This window comes from Tachyglossus aculeatus, chromosome 27, assembly GCF_015852505.1.
Source record: "Tachyglossus aculeatus isolate mTacAcu1 chromosome 27, mTacAcu1.pri, whole genome shotgun sequence".
NCBI lineage: Eukaryota > Metazoa > Chordata > Mammalia > Monotremata > Tachyglossidae > Tachyglossus > Tachyglossus aculeatus.
The window spans coordinates 6,167,819-6,184,676 of NC_052092.1; the positions used below are offsets into that span (position 1 = coordinate 6,167,819).

Here is a 16,858-nt window from a genome sequence, read left to right on the forward strand (position 1 = left end):
GGCTCACAGTCTAGAAGGGGGAGACAGAGAACAAAACCAAAACATATTAACAAAATAAAATAAATAGAATAGATATGTACAAGTAAAATAAATGAGTAAATAGAGTAATAAATATGTACAAACATATGTACATATATACAGGTGCTGTGGGGAAGGGAAGGAGGTAAGACGAGGGGGAGGAGGGGGAGAGGAAGGAGGGGGCTCAGTCTGGGAAGGCCTCCTGGAGGAGATGAGCTCTCAGTAGGGCCTTGAAGGGAGGAAGAGAGCTAGCTTGGCGGATGGGCAGAGGGATTGGGGGCATTACAGGCCAGGGGGATGACGTGGGCCGGGGGTCAACGGCGGGACAGGTCCAGGTCCACGTCCGTGTCATTCATTCAGTTGTATTTATTGAGCACTTACTGTGTGCAGAACACTGTACTAAGCGTGTCCTCCGGGGGACCCGGGGGCCCCCAAGGGGTATGGAGCTTGCCGTCCAGTGGAAGCCCAGGTCAATCGGTCAGTCTCCCAGAGGTCAGGCGGACCTTCTTAAAAATCCCCATGTCTGTGCAGCTGTGGATGTGGAGCAATATATAGGGGCTGTGTGGGACTTAGTCAGTCAGTGGTGGCTTTTTTATTTTTTGCTTCTCTGGTACTTGTTAAATGTTTGCCATGTGGCAGGCACTTTACTCAGCACTGGGGTAGAGGTTGGGCACAGTCCCTATCCCACATGGGAATCACAATCTAAGTAGGAGGGAGTAGGATTTTATCCCCATTTTACAGATGAGGAAACTGAGGCACAGGCAAGCTAAGTGACTTGCCCAAGTTTATGCTGCAGCATGAGGTGGAGAACCCAGGATAGCTGGATCCCAAACTGGTTGAGTGTGGCTGACATTGGTTGTTTTGGTTGTGTGTGTGGCCCCCTGGATGTGGGCTCCTATGCTACCTTGCCCCACTCAGGTTACCCTACCGCACAGCCCTTGCGGGGCGCTTACCACACAGCCATGCTTTGCTTGGACAGGGAGGGGGACAGGGACAGACAGGGCTCTTACCACACTGCCCTGCTTCGCTCATTCATTCATTCACTCATATTTATTGAGCGCTTACTGTGTGCAGAGCACTGTACTGCCCTGTACTTCTAGACTGTGAGCCCGCTGTTGGGTAGGGACCATCTCTATATGTTGCCAACTTGTACTTCCCAAGCACTTAGTACAGCGCTTCCTAAGAGCTTGGGAGGGTACAGTGTAACAGGGCTCCTCCCACACCCCCTCTTCGCTTGGATGGGGAGGTGGGAGAGGAGCAGGGAGCCGGGTGGGGTGACCCGCTGGGCAGGGCTGACAGTGTCTCCTGGTCTCCTCCACCCTCCCTTCCAGGTGGTCTCAGCTGCCACATTCCTTCACTGGGAAATCGGGCTCTGACCCCATGGGGGGCGGTGGGGCGGAGGGGGGGTCCTGCTCTGGGAACAGAGCCAGAGCAGAGGCTGCGGCGGGGTTGGGGGGGGGGAGCAGGCAGCCAGCAGTTGCTCCCCCCACTTCCCTCCCCTTCCAGATGCACTTCCTGTACAGTGGTCCTGCCCCTCGCCTGACTGGCGACCCTGGGTTTCTAAGTGCTTCTTTTAGCACAGCCCAGTGTGACTTTCGGGTTCTGGCCGGAGAACCCACTCGGTTCTGGATGCTGCAGGGGCATGGCTTTGGAAGAGCTGCTTCTTTAGAGCTTTCTTCTTCCTTCCCCAGCGGCCCCCTTCTTCTACTCCACCTTCTCCAGGGCCTCCACTCTCTTACCATCCCGATGGTTGCAGTGTTGTGCTGGGCTCCTGCAATAGGCATACCTTTGTGTTGGGTGTCTGCTGTGTGCAGGGCACTGTATTGGATTCCTCTGTGGGCAGCACACTGCACTGGGCACCCGCTGTGGGTACAGCTCTGTGCTGGGTGTAGGGCACTGTATTGGATGCCTCCTGTGGGCAGAGTGCTGCACTGGGGACCCACTGTAGGCAGAGTGCTGTGCTGGGTGCTCTGGAACATACATTATTCATTCATTCAATCGTATTTATTGAGTGCTTACTGTGTGCAGGGCACTGTACTAAGTGCCTGAATTAGAGCTCACGAACCCCGTGTTACCCTGCACCCGGAGTCTGTCGCCATCTGCCCCCCCCCCCCCCCACCAGCCAAGCCATCCCCCTGCCTTGGCCCCCACCCCCAACTGTCCTCCTTTCCCAGGCCCCGGCCACCAGATGCAGGCGAGCGCAGGATGGGCGGTGATCTATAAATGTAAGCCGGCCATTATTTATTTGACAGGGACAGCTGCCCGGGTGAGGAATGTAATCTAGTAAATCCATTTGTGAAAATCGGATCTGCAGCTCAGTGCTGTACCCCCGAAAGAGCAAAGGGCCATCCCCTTTCATCCTCCCTCCCCCAAGGCCCTACACCCCAGCAGCCCTATCCTGGGGAAACTGAGTCCCAGGTGAGCATTGGGCCTATCCTGGGGAAACCTAGTCATGGAGTGAGCAGGGTCCTTGTCCTAGGGAAACCAAGTCATAGGGTGTGTGGCAATCCTGTTTTGGGGCAACTGAGTCTCGGGGCTATTGGCAGCCCTATCCAGGGGAGACCAGGAGAGGTGGTGTGGAAGTGGGGGCTGCTGGAGTCCTACACCCTGTCCTGAAAGGCCTCTCCCTTCAGCCCCGGGGAATTGACCCGGTGTGGGAGAAGGGAGTGGCTGGAGGTCAGTGCGGGGGGGATTAGGAAGGGTGGGGTGATCCAGACCTACTACATCTCACACAGTATCCCTCTCTCTGTCCGGGCGCCCGGCCACTCTGGGGCTGGGGCCTTCTGCCCCTAGGCCGGAAGCAGATGGTGGGGGAGGGCTGTGGGCGTCTCCCTGCTGTGGCCCAAGGCCAGTCATGCCATGGTGCCCCAGACCGGGGAATGTCCGGCGTCCTTGGCATCCGAGCCACGTGGGAACAGCTGGGCCGGAGGGTCCCCCAGCGGGCCAGCGGAGGGGGCAGGGGGAGACCAGAGACCCTCTCCATCTCCCTTCCCTTTCTCCCTCCTAATCAGCCACTGCTGTATCCTTTCCAGCCCCCAGCTGCCCTCCCCCCAGCCCCTCCCCGCCTCCCCCCCTCTAACCTGGGTCTCCCAATCCATCCCCACTCCATCTTTCTCAAGCCGTGGCTGATCCCGGCACCCAGGGCCGTCCGCCTCCAACGCCCCCGTCCTGGCCCCATTCATTCACTCATTCATTCAATTGTATTTATTGAGCGCTTACTATGTGCGGGGCACTGTACTAAGCGCTTGGGAAGTCCAAGTTGGCAACATATAGAGACGGTCCCTACCCAACAGCAGGCTCACAGTCTAGAAGGGGGAGATGGACAGCAAAACATATTAACAAAATAAAATAAATAGAATATGTACAAATAAAATAAATTGAGCGCTTACTGTGTGCAGAGCACTGTACTAAACGCTTGGAAAGTCCAATTTGGCAACATATAGAGACGGTCCCTACCCAACAAGGGGCTCACAGTCTAGAAAGGGGAGACAGTCAGCGAAACAGAACAAGTAGGCAGGTGATTTTAGAGCATAAATTCCTTTTTTCCCAGACCCAGAAGGAACCTCCCCACCAGCCTCACCCTGGTTTCCCGACCTGGTTCCCGGGAAGTCCCTCTTTCAGTCTCACCACCTGCTGGCCACGTGTGCTTGCTCTGCTCCCAGCTCAGCCCAGGAGCTGGTCTGGGACGAGGGAATGCCCTATTTTTCCTCCCCTCGGCCATCTGTCCCTGGGAGGCCCAGAGCTGGGTTCGTTAATTAAAATGATAACTCTATTATTTGTTGAGTGCTTACTATGTGCCAAGCACTGTGCTAATTTTCCTCATCAGTAAAATGGGGATTCTATGTCTGTTCTCCCTCCCCGTTAGACCATAAGCCAGCGTGGCTGAGAAGCAGCGTGGCTCAGTGGAAAGAGCACGGGCTTTGGAGTCAGAGGTCATGGGTTCAAATTCCGGCTCCGCCAATTTTTTTTTTAATGGCATTTATTAAGCACTTACTATGTGCAGAGCACTGTTCTAAGCGCTGGGGAGGTTACAAAGCAATCAGGTTGTCCCACAGGGGGCTCACAGTCTTAATCCCCATTTTACAGATGAGGTAACTGAGGCCCAGAGAAGTGAAGTGACTTGCCCAAAGTCGCACAGCTGACAGTTGGCAGAGCCGGTATTTGAACCCATGACCCAATTGTCAGCTGTGTGACTTTGGGCAAGTCACTTAACTTCTCTGTGCCTCAGTTACCTCATCTGTAAAATGGGAATTAAGACTGTGAGCCCCCCTGTGGGACAACCTGATCACCTTGTTACCTCCCCAGCACTTAGAACAGTGCTTTGTACAGAGTAAGTTCTTAACAAATGTCTTCATTATTATTATAAGCCCCTGGTGGGACAGGGACTGGATCCAACCTGATTATCTCGTACCTACCCCAGCTCTTAGCCCAGTGTTTTGTACACAGTTAGCACTTAAGAAATACTATTAACATTATTATTGTTTTGATTATGGCCATGCCCTGGGGTAGATACAAGAAAGGCAGAGGGGACCCAGTCCCTGTCCTTCCCAGGACTCCCAGTATGAGGGGGAGGGAGAATAGGCTGGCCATAAAAAGAGAAGGTTTGGAGATTGCCGCCCCTCCCGCTCCCTGCCCCTTCCCCCCTCCCCACCTTGGGCTTCGGCAGCAAGCAAGGAGCCACCCCCCACGGCCCCCACCGCCAGCTGTTGCCGTTGCCATTGCCATCCCTCTGCAGCTGCCGGCTCCATCAGCCCGTCCGTCTGTCCGTCCGTCCATCCGTCTCTCTCAAGGTCTCCGGGGAGAAGCCGGGAGTGAGGAGTTAAGAATGGGGCCCAGGGCGCGGGGTCCAGGGGTTCGCAGCCCACCCACCAGGTTGTGAGGCTGTATTCGCGTCACGGGGGGCGGTTTCCCGGAGCCAAACCCAGGGAGAGCTGGACGCAGGGGATCTCTGGGCCTCAGTGATCACGGTTGTAAAATGGGGACCCATTCCTGGGGTCCGGCTGGGATGGAGTCTTGGCCAGAAGTGTCTCTCTTAGGTGGAGGCGGGGGTGGGAAAGGACCTTATGCTCTCTGGGAAAATACCTCAAGTGGCCAACGGGACTGGCACTTGCATTTACGTACCCATCCCATCAGCATGCTATCTGCGTGGGCCATGCCCCGTGGCACACTGGTGGCTTCCAGGTCACCCTTTGCTGCTGTACCCAGGAGTTCTGCTATTCATGGGCACGAGAGGACCCAGGATTGGGTGGGTGTTGGGGAGGGGGGCCGGGGGCCTGCACCCTGGAACCTCTGAGGTTGCCAGGGAAGGAGAGGGGGGTAGGTTTCTGCTGGCTGCTCCCTTGCCCCAACCCTGAGGGTGGCCTCTCAGGGCGGGAGGGCCAGGGTTAGATGGAGCCCTGGAGCACAAGGTCTGGGGAGGCGGCAGGGGCTCTGTTGGGTTTGTGACCTGCAGTGGCACGGTGCCCATTCAGCTGCCCTCAGGGAGCCCCTGTGTAAAGCCCTTGCTGGAAGCCCGGCCTGGCAGCAGAGGAGCCGGATCGGGCTGCCAGGTCAGAACGTGGGGCCGGGCTTGGGGCTACTTGCTGTGGGAGCACCCCCCCCACCAGGCACCGGCCCCCCGCTCCCCTTCCAGCCCTTTGGTCTGCCCCTTCCTCCCCCCAACCTGTATTCCAACCTCCCTGCCACCCTCTTCCCCCCAACCCCATCCCTCCACACCTCCTACACCTCCAACCCTGCCCTCTACGCTCCCTCCATTTAACTGCAATCCTGTCACTCTTTTCATCCCCCAGCCCCATCCCTATATGCCTCCTCTACCTCCAACCCATCTTCCTGGAACCCTTGCCACCCTCTTCACTGCCAGTCCCTTCTCATTATGCCTCCTTCACCACCAACTCATCTTCCTATACCCCTGTCACCCCCTTCACCCACCCACCCAGCCCATCTCTTTGCACCCCTGCCACCCCCTTCACCCCCAGCCCGGTCTCTCTGCATTCCCCAGGAGAGCAGTCCAAGCCTCGTTCCCGGATCTGTGCCCAGAAGCGTTAATCTCCTGGTGCTCTGCCCCTTGGCAAAGCCCTGGACTGACAGAACAGCCCAGATGGAGTCATGGGCCAAGCAAGGCAACTCTCCACCCCCACATGCCCTCCGGACCACCTCCGTCCCAAATCACTTCTGCTCGTTGTCAGTACCGTGCGACTTGTAGGCGGAAGAGTACGGTAACCGCGTGGTAACCAGTAGCCGTGAGGGGCCGGCCGAGAGGCTGAAGAGGCCAGGGGAAGGAGGGGACTTGGACGGGCAGACTGACGGACATAGGCTTCTCCTGTCGTGGGGGTGTGGAGGGCTCCCGGATGGAGGCACGCTGACGGACAGGTAGTGATGGGGCCGGGGCCGGTGGCGCCTCAGACTGAGCACTAGCGGAAGTGAAGCCGAGCCCCTGGAGGCGCCCAAAAATATTCCTCCCGGAGTCTCACTCGGCACAGATCTGTGGGGAAATATCTCCAGCTTTTCCTCCCTCTTGGGCCTCCCCTAGGGCCTCCCGATCTGGCAGCAGACAGCTGTGCAATCCATCCTGTGCACCCCCCACCTCCTCCCCTCACTCCTCTGGGGCCCGAGGGGGTCAGGGGCCGGGAGGAAGAGGGCATGTGTGCATATGTTGGTGAGCGTGTGAATGTGCGGATGTGCCCCACATCCCAGGAGGAAATAGGCCAGGAACCTTTAAGGTTGGGTTAGGGGAAGGGTCAGAGGTGAAGGTGGACGAAGCCCTCTAGGTGTTTGAGCAGGAGTGAGCGGGCTGAGGGAGAAGCCAGAGAGGGTGAGGTTAGACACTGGTGAACTTCTTATATTGTGGAGTAATAATAATAATGATAGTATTTATTAAGCACTTACTGTGCGCAGAGCACTGTTCTAAGCGCTGGGGAGGTTACAAGGTGATCAGATTGCCCCATGGGGGGCTCACAGTCTTAATCCCCATTTTACAGATGAGGTAACTGAGGCACAGAGAAGTTAAGTGACTTGTCCAAAGTCACACAGCTGGCAAATGGCAGAGCTGGGATTTGAAACCATGACCTCTGACTCCAAAGCCTGTGCTCTTTCCACTGAGCCACGCTGCTTCTCATGACGAGTAATGACTGTCTCTTTTGCCCATATGGGCCACCTGGACAGGAGGCAGGGGGATGGGCGAACTCACTCTAGGAGCACCTCTGACCCTGTCTGGCGCTGACCTGACCTCTGCCTGCCAGGAGGGTCCTGTGACCCCTCAGCTCTCTGCAGCCACAGCCCCTTCACCATGGCAGGGGCAAGAGCTGGAATATAGAGAGGGCAGGCGTTGGGCATGGGTTCTGGCCAAGCGGGGCTGGACTGAGTGATCTCGTGGGCCTCCCTGAGGGGATGGGGGACTGAGGGGATGGGATGGGGGACTGAGGCGAGTGACCTAGCACAGGGGCTCAGGTCAGGGGTAACCCCTAGGACACCCCCTGGTGTAAATCCCCTTTAAATGGGAAAGACACCCCGAGTTCCTGGGGATGGGGCCCAAGAGGGAGACTAGTGTCATTTCCTGCTCTGCTGTGAGGTGCTGAGCCCTCCTCCCAGAGGTCTTCCCTGACTAAGCCCTCCTTTCTTCTTCTCCCACTTCCTCCTGCGTTGCCCTGTGTTTATCCCTCTTCCCAGCCCCACAACACTTATTCATTCAATCGTACTTATTGAGCGCATACTGTGTGCAAACCACTGTACCAAGCATTTGGGAGAATACAGTATAATGGCAGACACATTCCCTGCCCACAACAAACTCACTCATGTCCATATCTGTAATTTATTTATATTAATTTCTGCCTCCCCCTTTAGACTGTAAACTCATTATGGGCAGGGAATGTGTCTGTGGTATTATTTTGTACTCTCCCTAGCGCTTAGTACAATGCTCTGTGCACAGTAAGCACTCAATAAATATGATTGACTACGCTGTGTCCAGTGCTGAACCTCAGGCTGGACTTTCGGGTAGAGAAAGGGGCAAGGAGCAGCTGAGGAACCCCGAAGCAGGGGGCTGGCTTAGTTAAATTCTCGGTTCCGGTTTAGCAGAGCCCGCTTGGGTTTCCATCCCCTTCGGCAGGCAGGAACGCCCGGCCGGACCCCGGGCCGAGGAGTGACCGGACACCCGCCCAACCCCGCCACATTTGTCAGTTGGTCTGCCACCCCACTCCCCCTGGGAGAGATCGTTCTGCTGCTGGGAGTCAGGCCATAGTCTTCAGGCCCTGTGCGGGGTGAAAGGGAGGAGGATGGTCCTCCATCCCCAAACCCATGGTGGGCGGGGACAGGACTGAGGATGAGCCATTCTGACTCTGTGTGTGTGTGTGTGTGTGTGTGTGTGTGTGTGTGCGCGCACGCGTGCGTCTGTGCACGCTCATGCAGAGACCTGGCAGAGACCCCCGCCTTCCACCATACCCCTGGACTCTGGGGACTGGGGAGGTGGGAGGGAGAAAAGGAGGGAGAAGGAAGCGAGAGAGCAAGAGTTGGTCATTTTCTGCTCTCCGGATGACTGTCCGCTGCAGGAAGATGCTGCAGCTGAGAGTCCTCCCTTGGGGAACCCTGCACTCACTTCATTTCTTCTTGAAAAACCAAAGCCCAGTACCCGGCTGAGAGGAGGTCTGGGGAGCACCTGGCAGAGACCCCCGTCTTCCACCGTACCCCTGGACTCTGGAGACTGGGGAGGTGGGAGGGAGAAAAGGAGGAAGAAGGAAGGGAGAGGGCAAGAGTTGGTCATTTTCTGCTCTCTGGATGACTGTCCGCTGTAGGAAGATGCTGCAGCTGAGAGTCCTCCCTTGGGGAATCCTGCACTCACTTCATTTCTTCTTGAGAAACCAAAGCCCAGTACCCGACTGCGGGGAGGTCTGGGGGGCCCGGGGAGGCATCTGCGAAAGCAATCAGCTTATTGCGGTTCTCGGGGCTGCCGCAGGACCCTCCCCTTCCCCACCCCGCCCCACACTACCCCTGTCCCGTACCGCACCGCACAAGCCCACAAGCCGGAGTTGCTTCCTTACGCCAGGCTTGCGGGTTAAGGTAGGCTGCTAACCTGCAGACACCTGCACCTTGGGTCTGGGGAGAGCGGAGGGTAGAGTTGCCTCTGCAGACCACGTATTTCCGCCAATCACACGCTCCTAACCCGCAGCTTCTGGCTGGGCATCCGGTAGCTTGGGTTTGCTCCAAATGGGGAGGGGAGAAAGGTGAGGAAACTGAGGCTGGGAATGGGTTTAGGTGCCCGGCTTGAAGTCCCCCATGGAGCTGAGAGCCAGGAGCTGGAGTTGGGGCATCTCTTCGGTGGAGGGAGAGAGGTTGGGGCCCTAAGCTGATAGTGTGCCCTGACCCGATGTGCCCTGACCAGAGCGCAGAGCTCAGTGCTTCCTGTCAGGGTGGGACTCAGTCACCCTGGGGGACCATGTTGGGCACGAGTGGGACTGCAGGAGCACGAGGGTGGGTGGGAGTGGTGAGCGGCCTCGTGGAAAGAGCCCGGGGCCTAAGAGTCTGAGGCCCTGGGTTCTAATCCTGGCTTTGCCACTTGCCTGCTGGGTGAACTTGGGCAAGTCACTTAACTCCTCTGTGCCTCAGGTTTCTCATCTGTGAAATAGGGATTCAGTACCTGTTCTCCTTCCGATTTAGACTGTGATCCTCATTTGGGACAGGGACTGTGTTCAACCTGATTACCTTGTATCACAGTGCTTGGCACAAGGTGAGCACTCAACAAAACCGAGCATTTTTGTGTATGTGTGCAAGGTATACATTTGTGCATGTCAAATGTGTGCACATATTGTGCGTGTGTGTAAAATGATGATCTCCCAGCCACTACCCGGGCTCTCATCACCAACGGACCTGGCCAGGACCAAGTTCCTTGACTTCCCCCAACCGCCCCCAGCCCCACCAAAACCCCAGTGCTCCCTCCTCTTCCGGCTTGTCAAGTTCAGGAGCCTGTGACATTCCTAGAGGTTCCAGCCCTGTCCTGCTGTGCCCACCCCCCTGCCAGCGGGTCACAATGGGGGCAGCCCTGATAGAGAAGCAGTATGGTACAGTGTTAGAGCACAGGCCTGGGAATCAGAAGGTCATGGGTTCTAATCCCTGCTCTGCCACTTGTCTGCTGGGTGACTTTGGGCAAGTCACTTAACACCTCTGTGCCTCAGGTTTCTCATCTGCGAAACGGGGATTGAGACTCCCTATGTGGGTCAGGGACTGTGTCCAACCCGATTTGCTTGTGCCCACCCCAGCGCTTAGTACAGTGCCTGGTACATAATAAGCACTTAACACTGGTAGACTGTGATCCCGTTGTTGGATAGGGACCATCTCTATATGTTTCCGACTTGTACTTCCCAAGTGCTTAGCACAGTGCTCTGCATGCAGTAAGTGCACAATAAATACTATTGAATGAATGAATGGTAGAGAAGCAGTGTGGCTTAGTGGAAAGAGCCCGGGCTTGGGAGTCAGAGGTCGTGGGTTCTAATTCCGGCTCTGCCACTTATCAGCTGGGTGACTTTGGGCAAGTCACTTAATGTCTGTGCCTCAGTTCCGTCACCTGTAAAATGGGGATGAAGACTGTGAGCCCCCTGTGGGACAACCTGATTGCCGTGTATAATAATAATAATGATGGCATTTGTTAAGGGCTAACTATGTGCGAAGCACTGTTCTTGTGTCTACCCCAGTGCTTAGAACAGTGCTTGGCACATAGCGTTTAACAAATGCTATCATCATCATCATCATCATTATTAATAGTAACAAATACTGTTATTATCGTTATTACCCTTAGAGGTATTGGGGGGCAGACACCCCCACCCCACCCCCGCCATCCTCAGAGTGCTGGGGGGAGCCAGGGAGAAGCGGGCCGGGATGGAGCAGGAGGCGGGGCCCTGATGGGGGGTCGGGGGGCGGAGAGGAGGGAGCGGGATGGGGGGGAAGGGGAGGAGGGAGCGGGATGGGGGAGGAGGGGAGGAGGGAGCGGGATGGGGGAAGGGGAGGAGGGAGCGGGATGGGGGGAAGGGAAAGGAGGCGGGGCAGTGCGGGGGGCGGTACGGTAGTGAGGTCAGGGCTCTCCGAGGGAATGCCCAGCAGCTGCCGCTGATCTCAGAGCGCCGGCCGCCGCTCAGCGAGTCAGCCAGCCGGGGAGGAGGAGGAGGAGGGCGAGCAGGGCGGGAGGGTCGGTGGCCGGAGGGGCGGCGTGTGGGAGCGCCCGGGGCCGGGCCGGGCCGGGCCGGGCCGAGCCGAGCCGAGCCGAGGCGGAGCGGGCCGCCCCCCGCAGGGGGCCGAGCGTGTGTCCGGGGCCCCCGAGCGATGCCCCCCGTCGGTCCGCCCGGCCCCGCCGCACTGCCCCGTCGCCATGCGGACGCCCAGTAGCGCCGCCTCGTCCGGCCGCCGCAGCCCGTCCCTGGACAGCGGGGACTCGGACCGGAGCCGGGCCGCCCCCGCCCCCTCCGCCTCCGCCTCCGCCTCCGCCTCCGCCTCCTCCTCCGCCCCCCGGCCCGGCCGACCCTGCGGCCGAGCCTTCTCCGCCGGAGCCTTCTACGGCCCGGCCGGGGCCCGGGGGCCGGAGCCCGGAGGGCTCAAGGCGGCCCAGTCCACCGGCACCGGCGGCCGGGGCAGCGGCCGGGGCAGCGGCCGGTTCGTGGTGCTCTACCTGGACCTGTCCTTCGCTTTGCTCCTAGAGTTCCGGAGGTGCAGCATGGCCCGGGGCTGCCTCTGCTGCCTCAAATACAGCATGTTCCTCTTCAACCTGCTCTTCTGGGTGAGTGCTCCCCCTGCCCTGCCCTGCCCTGCCCTGCCCTGCCCTGCCCTGTCCTGCCCTGCCCGCAATTGTCCCCTCCTGCCCGCCCCCCACATTTTTTAAAATAGCATTTATTAAGCGCTTACTATGTGTAAAGCACTGTTCTAAGCACTGGGGAGGTTGTCCCACGTGGGGCTCACCGTCTTCACCCCCATTTTACAGAGGAGGTAACTGAGGCACAGAGAAGTTAAGTGACTTGCCCAAAGTCACACAGCTGACAATTGGCAGAGCCGGGATTTGGACCCATGAACTCTGACTCCAAAGCCCGTGCTCTTACCAGTGAGCCACGCCCCATTGCCTCCTCTCCCCCTTCCTGCCCTGTCCCCCACCCCCATCGCCCCCCTCTATCTCTCCCCTCTCCTTCCCTCCCCCAACCCCTCCTTCCCCCTCTCCTCGGCCTGGGAAAGTTTTCAGCCTACCCCTCTAGGCTGTGAACTGGGGCCTGGGCGGCCGGGTGGGTGGGGGTGATCGGGGACTGTGTCCGGCATCCAGAGGAGCGGTCTGGCCGCTTTCGGGGCCGCAGCGTTGGCTGGGAAGGCCAGCGAGCCATGGGACGGAAGAAGAGGCAGAGTCGGACTGTGGGGGGGGTCGGAGCTGGGGGCCCGTGTGGGACAGGGGGAGTGACACTCTTGGGGGGCTTACACTGGCTTGGGCTTGTGGGGGACGGGTTCAGGTTTTGATGCCAGGATGATAGGCGGTACAGCCTGTTGCTGGGGTCACTCGTGCCCATCCTGGGGGTGGAGCAGTGTCCCGGGGGAGGGGGGAACAGGGAGGGCCCAGAAATGTTTGAGAGAGAGAGAGAGAGAGAGGATTTAAAGGGCCAGTTGTGCCGTCCATACGACCCCCCCCCCCCCACCCCAAGCGCCCACACAAGGTCAGGGACAGAGAAAGTCGGTCAGTACCCAGTTTTGGCAGGGGACGGGCAGGAGGGTCACCCGGGGGAGAGTATCGGCTGGCACGCCCCTCTTACCCCCACAGTGAAGCCTTGGGTCTCTGCCAGCTTCTCTGCTCTGACCCACTTTTCTCCCTGGTAAGTGGGGGAAGGGAGAAAGCTTGTCCCCTTGGTATGGGTGAGGGGCAGGGAACACCCCCCACCCCAGGTCCTGACTGTGGGGATCTACTCCTGGTGCCTTCTGGTGGGGAGGGGAGCGAGGGCCCTCACCCTGAGCACTTTCACAGTCCCTCCACCCCAGCTTTTGGTGAGAAGTAGCATCTGAGCTTGACGCTTCCTCTCCCTGAGACCCTCACACCCTCCGGGACCTTCTGGGATACTTCGGCATTTACTGAGCTCTCCTGGAGTGTGGTGCTCCCTACCGAGTGTCCGCAGGGTGACGTGTTCCCTACTGAGCACTTGGGAAAGTACAGCATGGATAAGAGGCATGTTCCCTGCCCACGAAGAGCGTCCGCTCTAAGCGAGAAGACAGGTGGAAATATTCCCGACTAGAGTGATCAAAATAGAAAATTGAAAATGTGCAATTGAATAAACGGACCAGTGGAAGTGCTGAGGGCAGGGGTGAATGGATCCACAGACTTCGGCTCTGGCTGAGGGGTTTGTACTCCTCATGGGGCTTGTTGGAGGAGTTGGGGTTTCACCATGGGGGCAAGCTGCGGAAGGGGAGGGAGCTCCTGGCTGGGGAAGCAGCATGAGCGAGGGGACAGAAGCAGGGGAGGCGAGAGTCGGGGATGGGGAAGAGGTTGGCTTAGGAGGAACAAAGGGAGTGAACTGGAGAGAGCGGGCCTGGAGCCCAGGAGGGGTGGCGGAGAGCCTGGAAGCGGATATGGCCTGTCGGAAAGAGCCTGGGTCTGCGTGTCCAAGGCCACGGCTTCTAATCCCAGCTCTGCCACCTTCCTGGTGGGTGGCCTTGAACAAGTCACTTCACTTCTCTATGCTTCTGCCTGCTGGGTGGCCTTGGACAGTTCACTTCCCTGTGCTTCAGTTAACTCATCTGTAAAATGGGAATTCAGTAGCTGTTTTCCATCCTACTGAGGCCGTGAGCTCCAAGTGGGACGAGGACTGTGTCCGATCTGATTGTCATTTATCTACCGCAGTGCTTAGGACAGTGCCGGCCAATTAGTGAGCATTTAACAGATACCACAATTATGGTGATCATGATGATCTCGTCGGGGAGTCTAGTGATTGTGTTCCCCCCCACCTTCCTCACCACCCCCACCTCCCTGCTCAGAGCTTGGGGATCTCAGACAGCAGCCTGGGTACTGGAGATCTGGTTTGGGAACTCCTCAGGGCTGGTCCCAGCTCTGTGGCAGACCCCAAGATCCAGAGAAGCCCTGCACTGGCCCGGAGTCACCCAGCCCCTGGAGTGACTGTCTCCAGTTGAGCGCCCCCGAGCTAACAGCCGGCTCCCGTAGACCAGCCTGGAGTGACCAGCCTGGAGTGTCTTTATGTCTCCTGCCTCCTCCGTTGAGGGAATCTATAGTGGTGAGGCTCCCAACCCTGCCCCCCTCTCCTCCACCTGGACCCCAGGAGAGGCCCTTCATTGCACTGCTGGAATCCTGTGACTCAGGCTTGCGCCCAATCCCCGCTACCCCCGCAACCCACTGGTCCGTGGCTTCTCCCTGGGGGTGGTGGTGTGGTAGCCCCTCACTTCTCTGGCCACTGGTTGCCCACTGCTGTGCCCACTTCATTGCGGGGCACCTGGTGCCTCTTGAAGCAGCCCTTCTCCCCACCCCGCCTGGCCTCCTGTGCTTTTCTCCTCCGAGATTTTCGCTGACCCAGGCTGGGCGGTCCTGCCATCTGTCCCGTTTCTCTGGGAGATTATAACGTCTGAACCAGACGGAACTAAGGAAGCTTAGGGCCCCTTCCCCTGTACAGGGAGGTAGGGGGCCACAGCCACAGAGACCTGTTCCCCACCCTCCCTCTTTCAGCCCCTGATGTCCCTTTCTCGCCATCCCTGCGACCTCCCCATCTTTTATCTGTCATTTATTGAGCGCCGGTTGTATGCAGAACACTGTACTAATCACTTGGGAGAGTACGAGCAGTAGTGCCAGGACCAGTGTTGCCTAGTGGAAAGAGCAGTGGGCCGGAGAGTGAGAGGGTCTAACCCTGACTCTGCCACTTACCTGCTATGTGACTTTGCACAAGTGACTTAACTTCTCTGTTCCCTAGTTTCCTCATCTGTAAAATGGGGGTTCAGTATTTGTTCTTCCTCCCCTTTAGCCTTGAACCTTGTGTGGGAAAAGAACTGCCTGACCTGATTATCTTGAATCCCTCCCAGTACAGCGCTTGTCACATAGTAAGCACTTAACAAATACCACTATTATCACATTAGCAGACACCATCATTGCTATCTAGGAGCGAGTTTACAATCTAGCAGAGGGATTTACTGTGTAGAAATAAGAGTGGGGAGAGGAGCGATTGATTAATGAGGGAAGACATCCTGGAGGAGGTGTGATTTGAGCATGGGGAAAGCAGTGAGTTCCAGGTCAGCATTGGAAGAGTCATTCTCTCCCCCACCTGTCCGGGGCTGGGGAGAGGATGAAGGGAGGGGATGGTCTGCCTTGCCGATTCCTGGGAAGCCCAAGGGGCTGTGGTCAGTCTGTCCGGGAGAAGAGGCCGCAGATTCTGGCCAGGGCTCCCGCTGAACCTGGGCGTGTCCGAGGTGCCCTGAGTGCGTTACACAGGGCAAGGCAGATTTCAGGAGCACCACTTACCACTCCACAGTTACCCTCCCCCAAATCCTGGTCTCTCCCAGCTGCTGAACCAGGCTGGGGGTGGGGGGTGGGGGGGCATCACCACATGCTGGTCATCCCCAGTGGGAAGCCTTAACACAGGGCTAAACCTGTCGACAGAGAGAGAGAGAGAACCCTTCTGAATCCTCCTCACAGGCTCGGATTATATGCAGGATAATCTGCCGCCCAGTGAGGGTGGAGTGGGGAGAAGATGAAGGGGGATGTGTCACTCTAGGATCAATCAGTCAGTCAGTGGTACTGATTGAACTCATACTGTGAGCAGAGCACTGGACTAAGTTTGCCTTGTTTGGGTGCTGGGCCTCCTGCTTGTGAACCATGGGAGGAGTCTGTTCCTAGCCTGCCTACAGGCTGCTCCTGTGGTCATAGCTTGGGGCATTTTCCAGGAATCAGGGGAGGTGGGCGCTGAGGTGCCTGTCTGCTCCACCCCTGCCCCTCAATCAGTGGTATCTATTGAGCACTTACTGTGAACAGTTCACTGTTCTGAGCGCTTGGGAGAGCACAATAGTAGATGTGATCCCTGCCCTCAAGAAGCTTACAGTCTAGAAAGGGAGGCAGCCATTAGAGTAAATTACCGATCTGTACATAAATGCTGTGGGTCTGGGGGTGAAGTGGATATCAAGTGCTTAAAGGGGGCAGATCCAACTGCATAAGTAATGCAGGAGAGAGAGGGAGTAGGGGAAATGAGGGCTTAGTGGGAGAAGGCTTCTGGGAAGAGATGTGAATTTAGGAGAGTTTTGAAAGTGGGGTGGACTGTCAGAGGAGAAGGGTGAGGGAGTTACAGACCCAAGGATGGCAAGGGTTCGTCGGCGAGCTTGTTGAGATGGAGGTACAGTCAGTAGGTTGGTGGTGTTATAGAAGCAGAGTGTGCGGGCTGAGAGAGTAGGAAATCAGTGAGATGAGGCAAGAGGGAGAAGGATAATTGAGTGCTTTGAAGTCGATGGTGAGGTACTTCCGTTTCATGCGGTGATGGATTGACAACACCAACCATCCATCCATCATGAAGAGTGGGGATATGTGGACCGAATTTTTTTTTTTAAACCAACCCAGGCAGCAGAGTGAAATATGGACTGGAGTGGGGAGAGACAGGAGGCAGGGAGGTCAGCAAGGAGGCTGCAGTAGTCAAGTTGCTTCTCCTCTTCCAACTCTGCAGCCTCACTGCCCCCTCCCCCAGCCCCTCCCTCCCCGATCCTGGCAGGAGCCAAGGAGCTGTTGGGGGTGACCTGAGGCTTTTATTTTAGGTCCTGGGTGTCTAGGGGGGCTGGCGGGGGGAGGGAGCGAGAGGAAGGACCAGGCTGTCCGTTCCATCAGCACAAAGCCCCAAAATAACCCGGCTTGGCAGGC

At 57.6% G+C, this 16,858-nt stretch overlaps 1 protein-coding gene across 2 annotated transcripts in view; it reads left to right on the top strand.

The window, feature by feature from the left end:
• The window catches only part of TSPAN9 (tetraspanin 9), a 44,973-nt gene that overhangs the window by 9,771 nt on the left and 18,344 nt on the right, over window positions 1-16,858 (top strand). For both annotated transcript variants that reach the window (XM_038768006.1, XM_038768004.1), the window contains exon 3: window positions 11,691-11,770. In XM_038768006.1, the coding sequence (XP_038623934.1) occupies window positions 11,708-11,770 (63 nt within the window). In that variant the 5' untranslated portion in view covers window positions 11,691-11,707. The remainder of the gene's footprint in view (window positions 1-11,690; window positions 11,771-16,858) is intronic.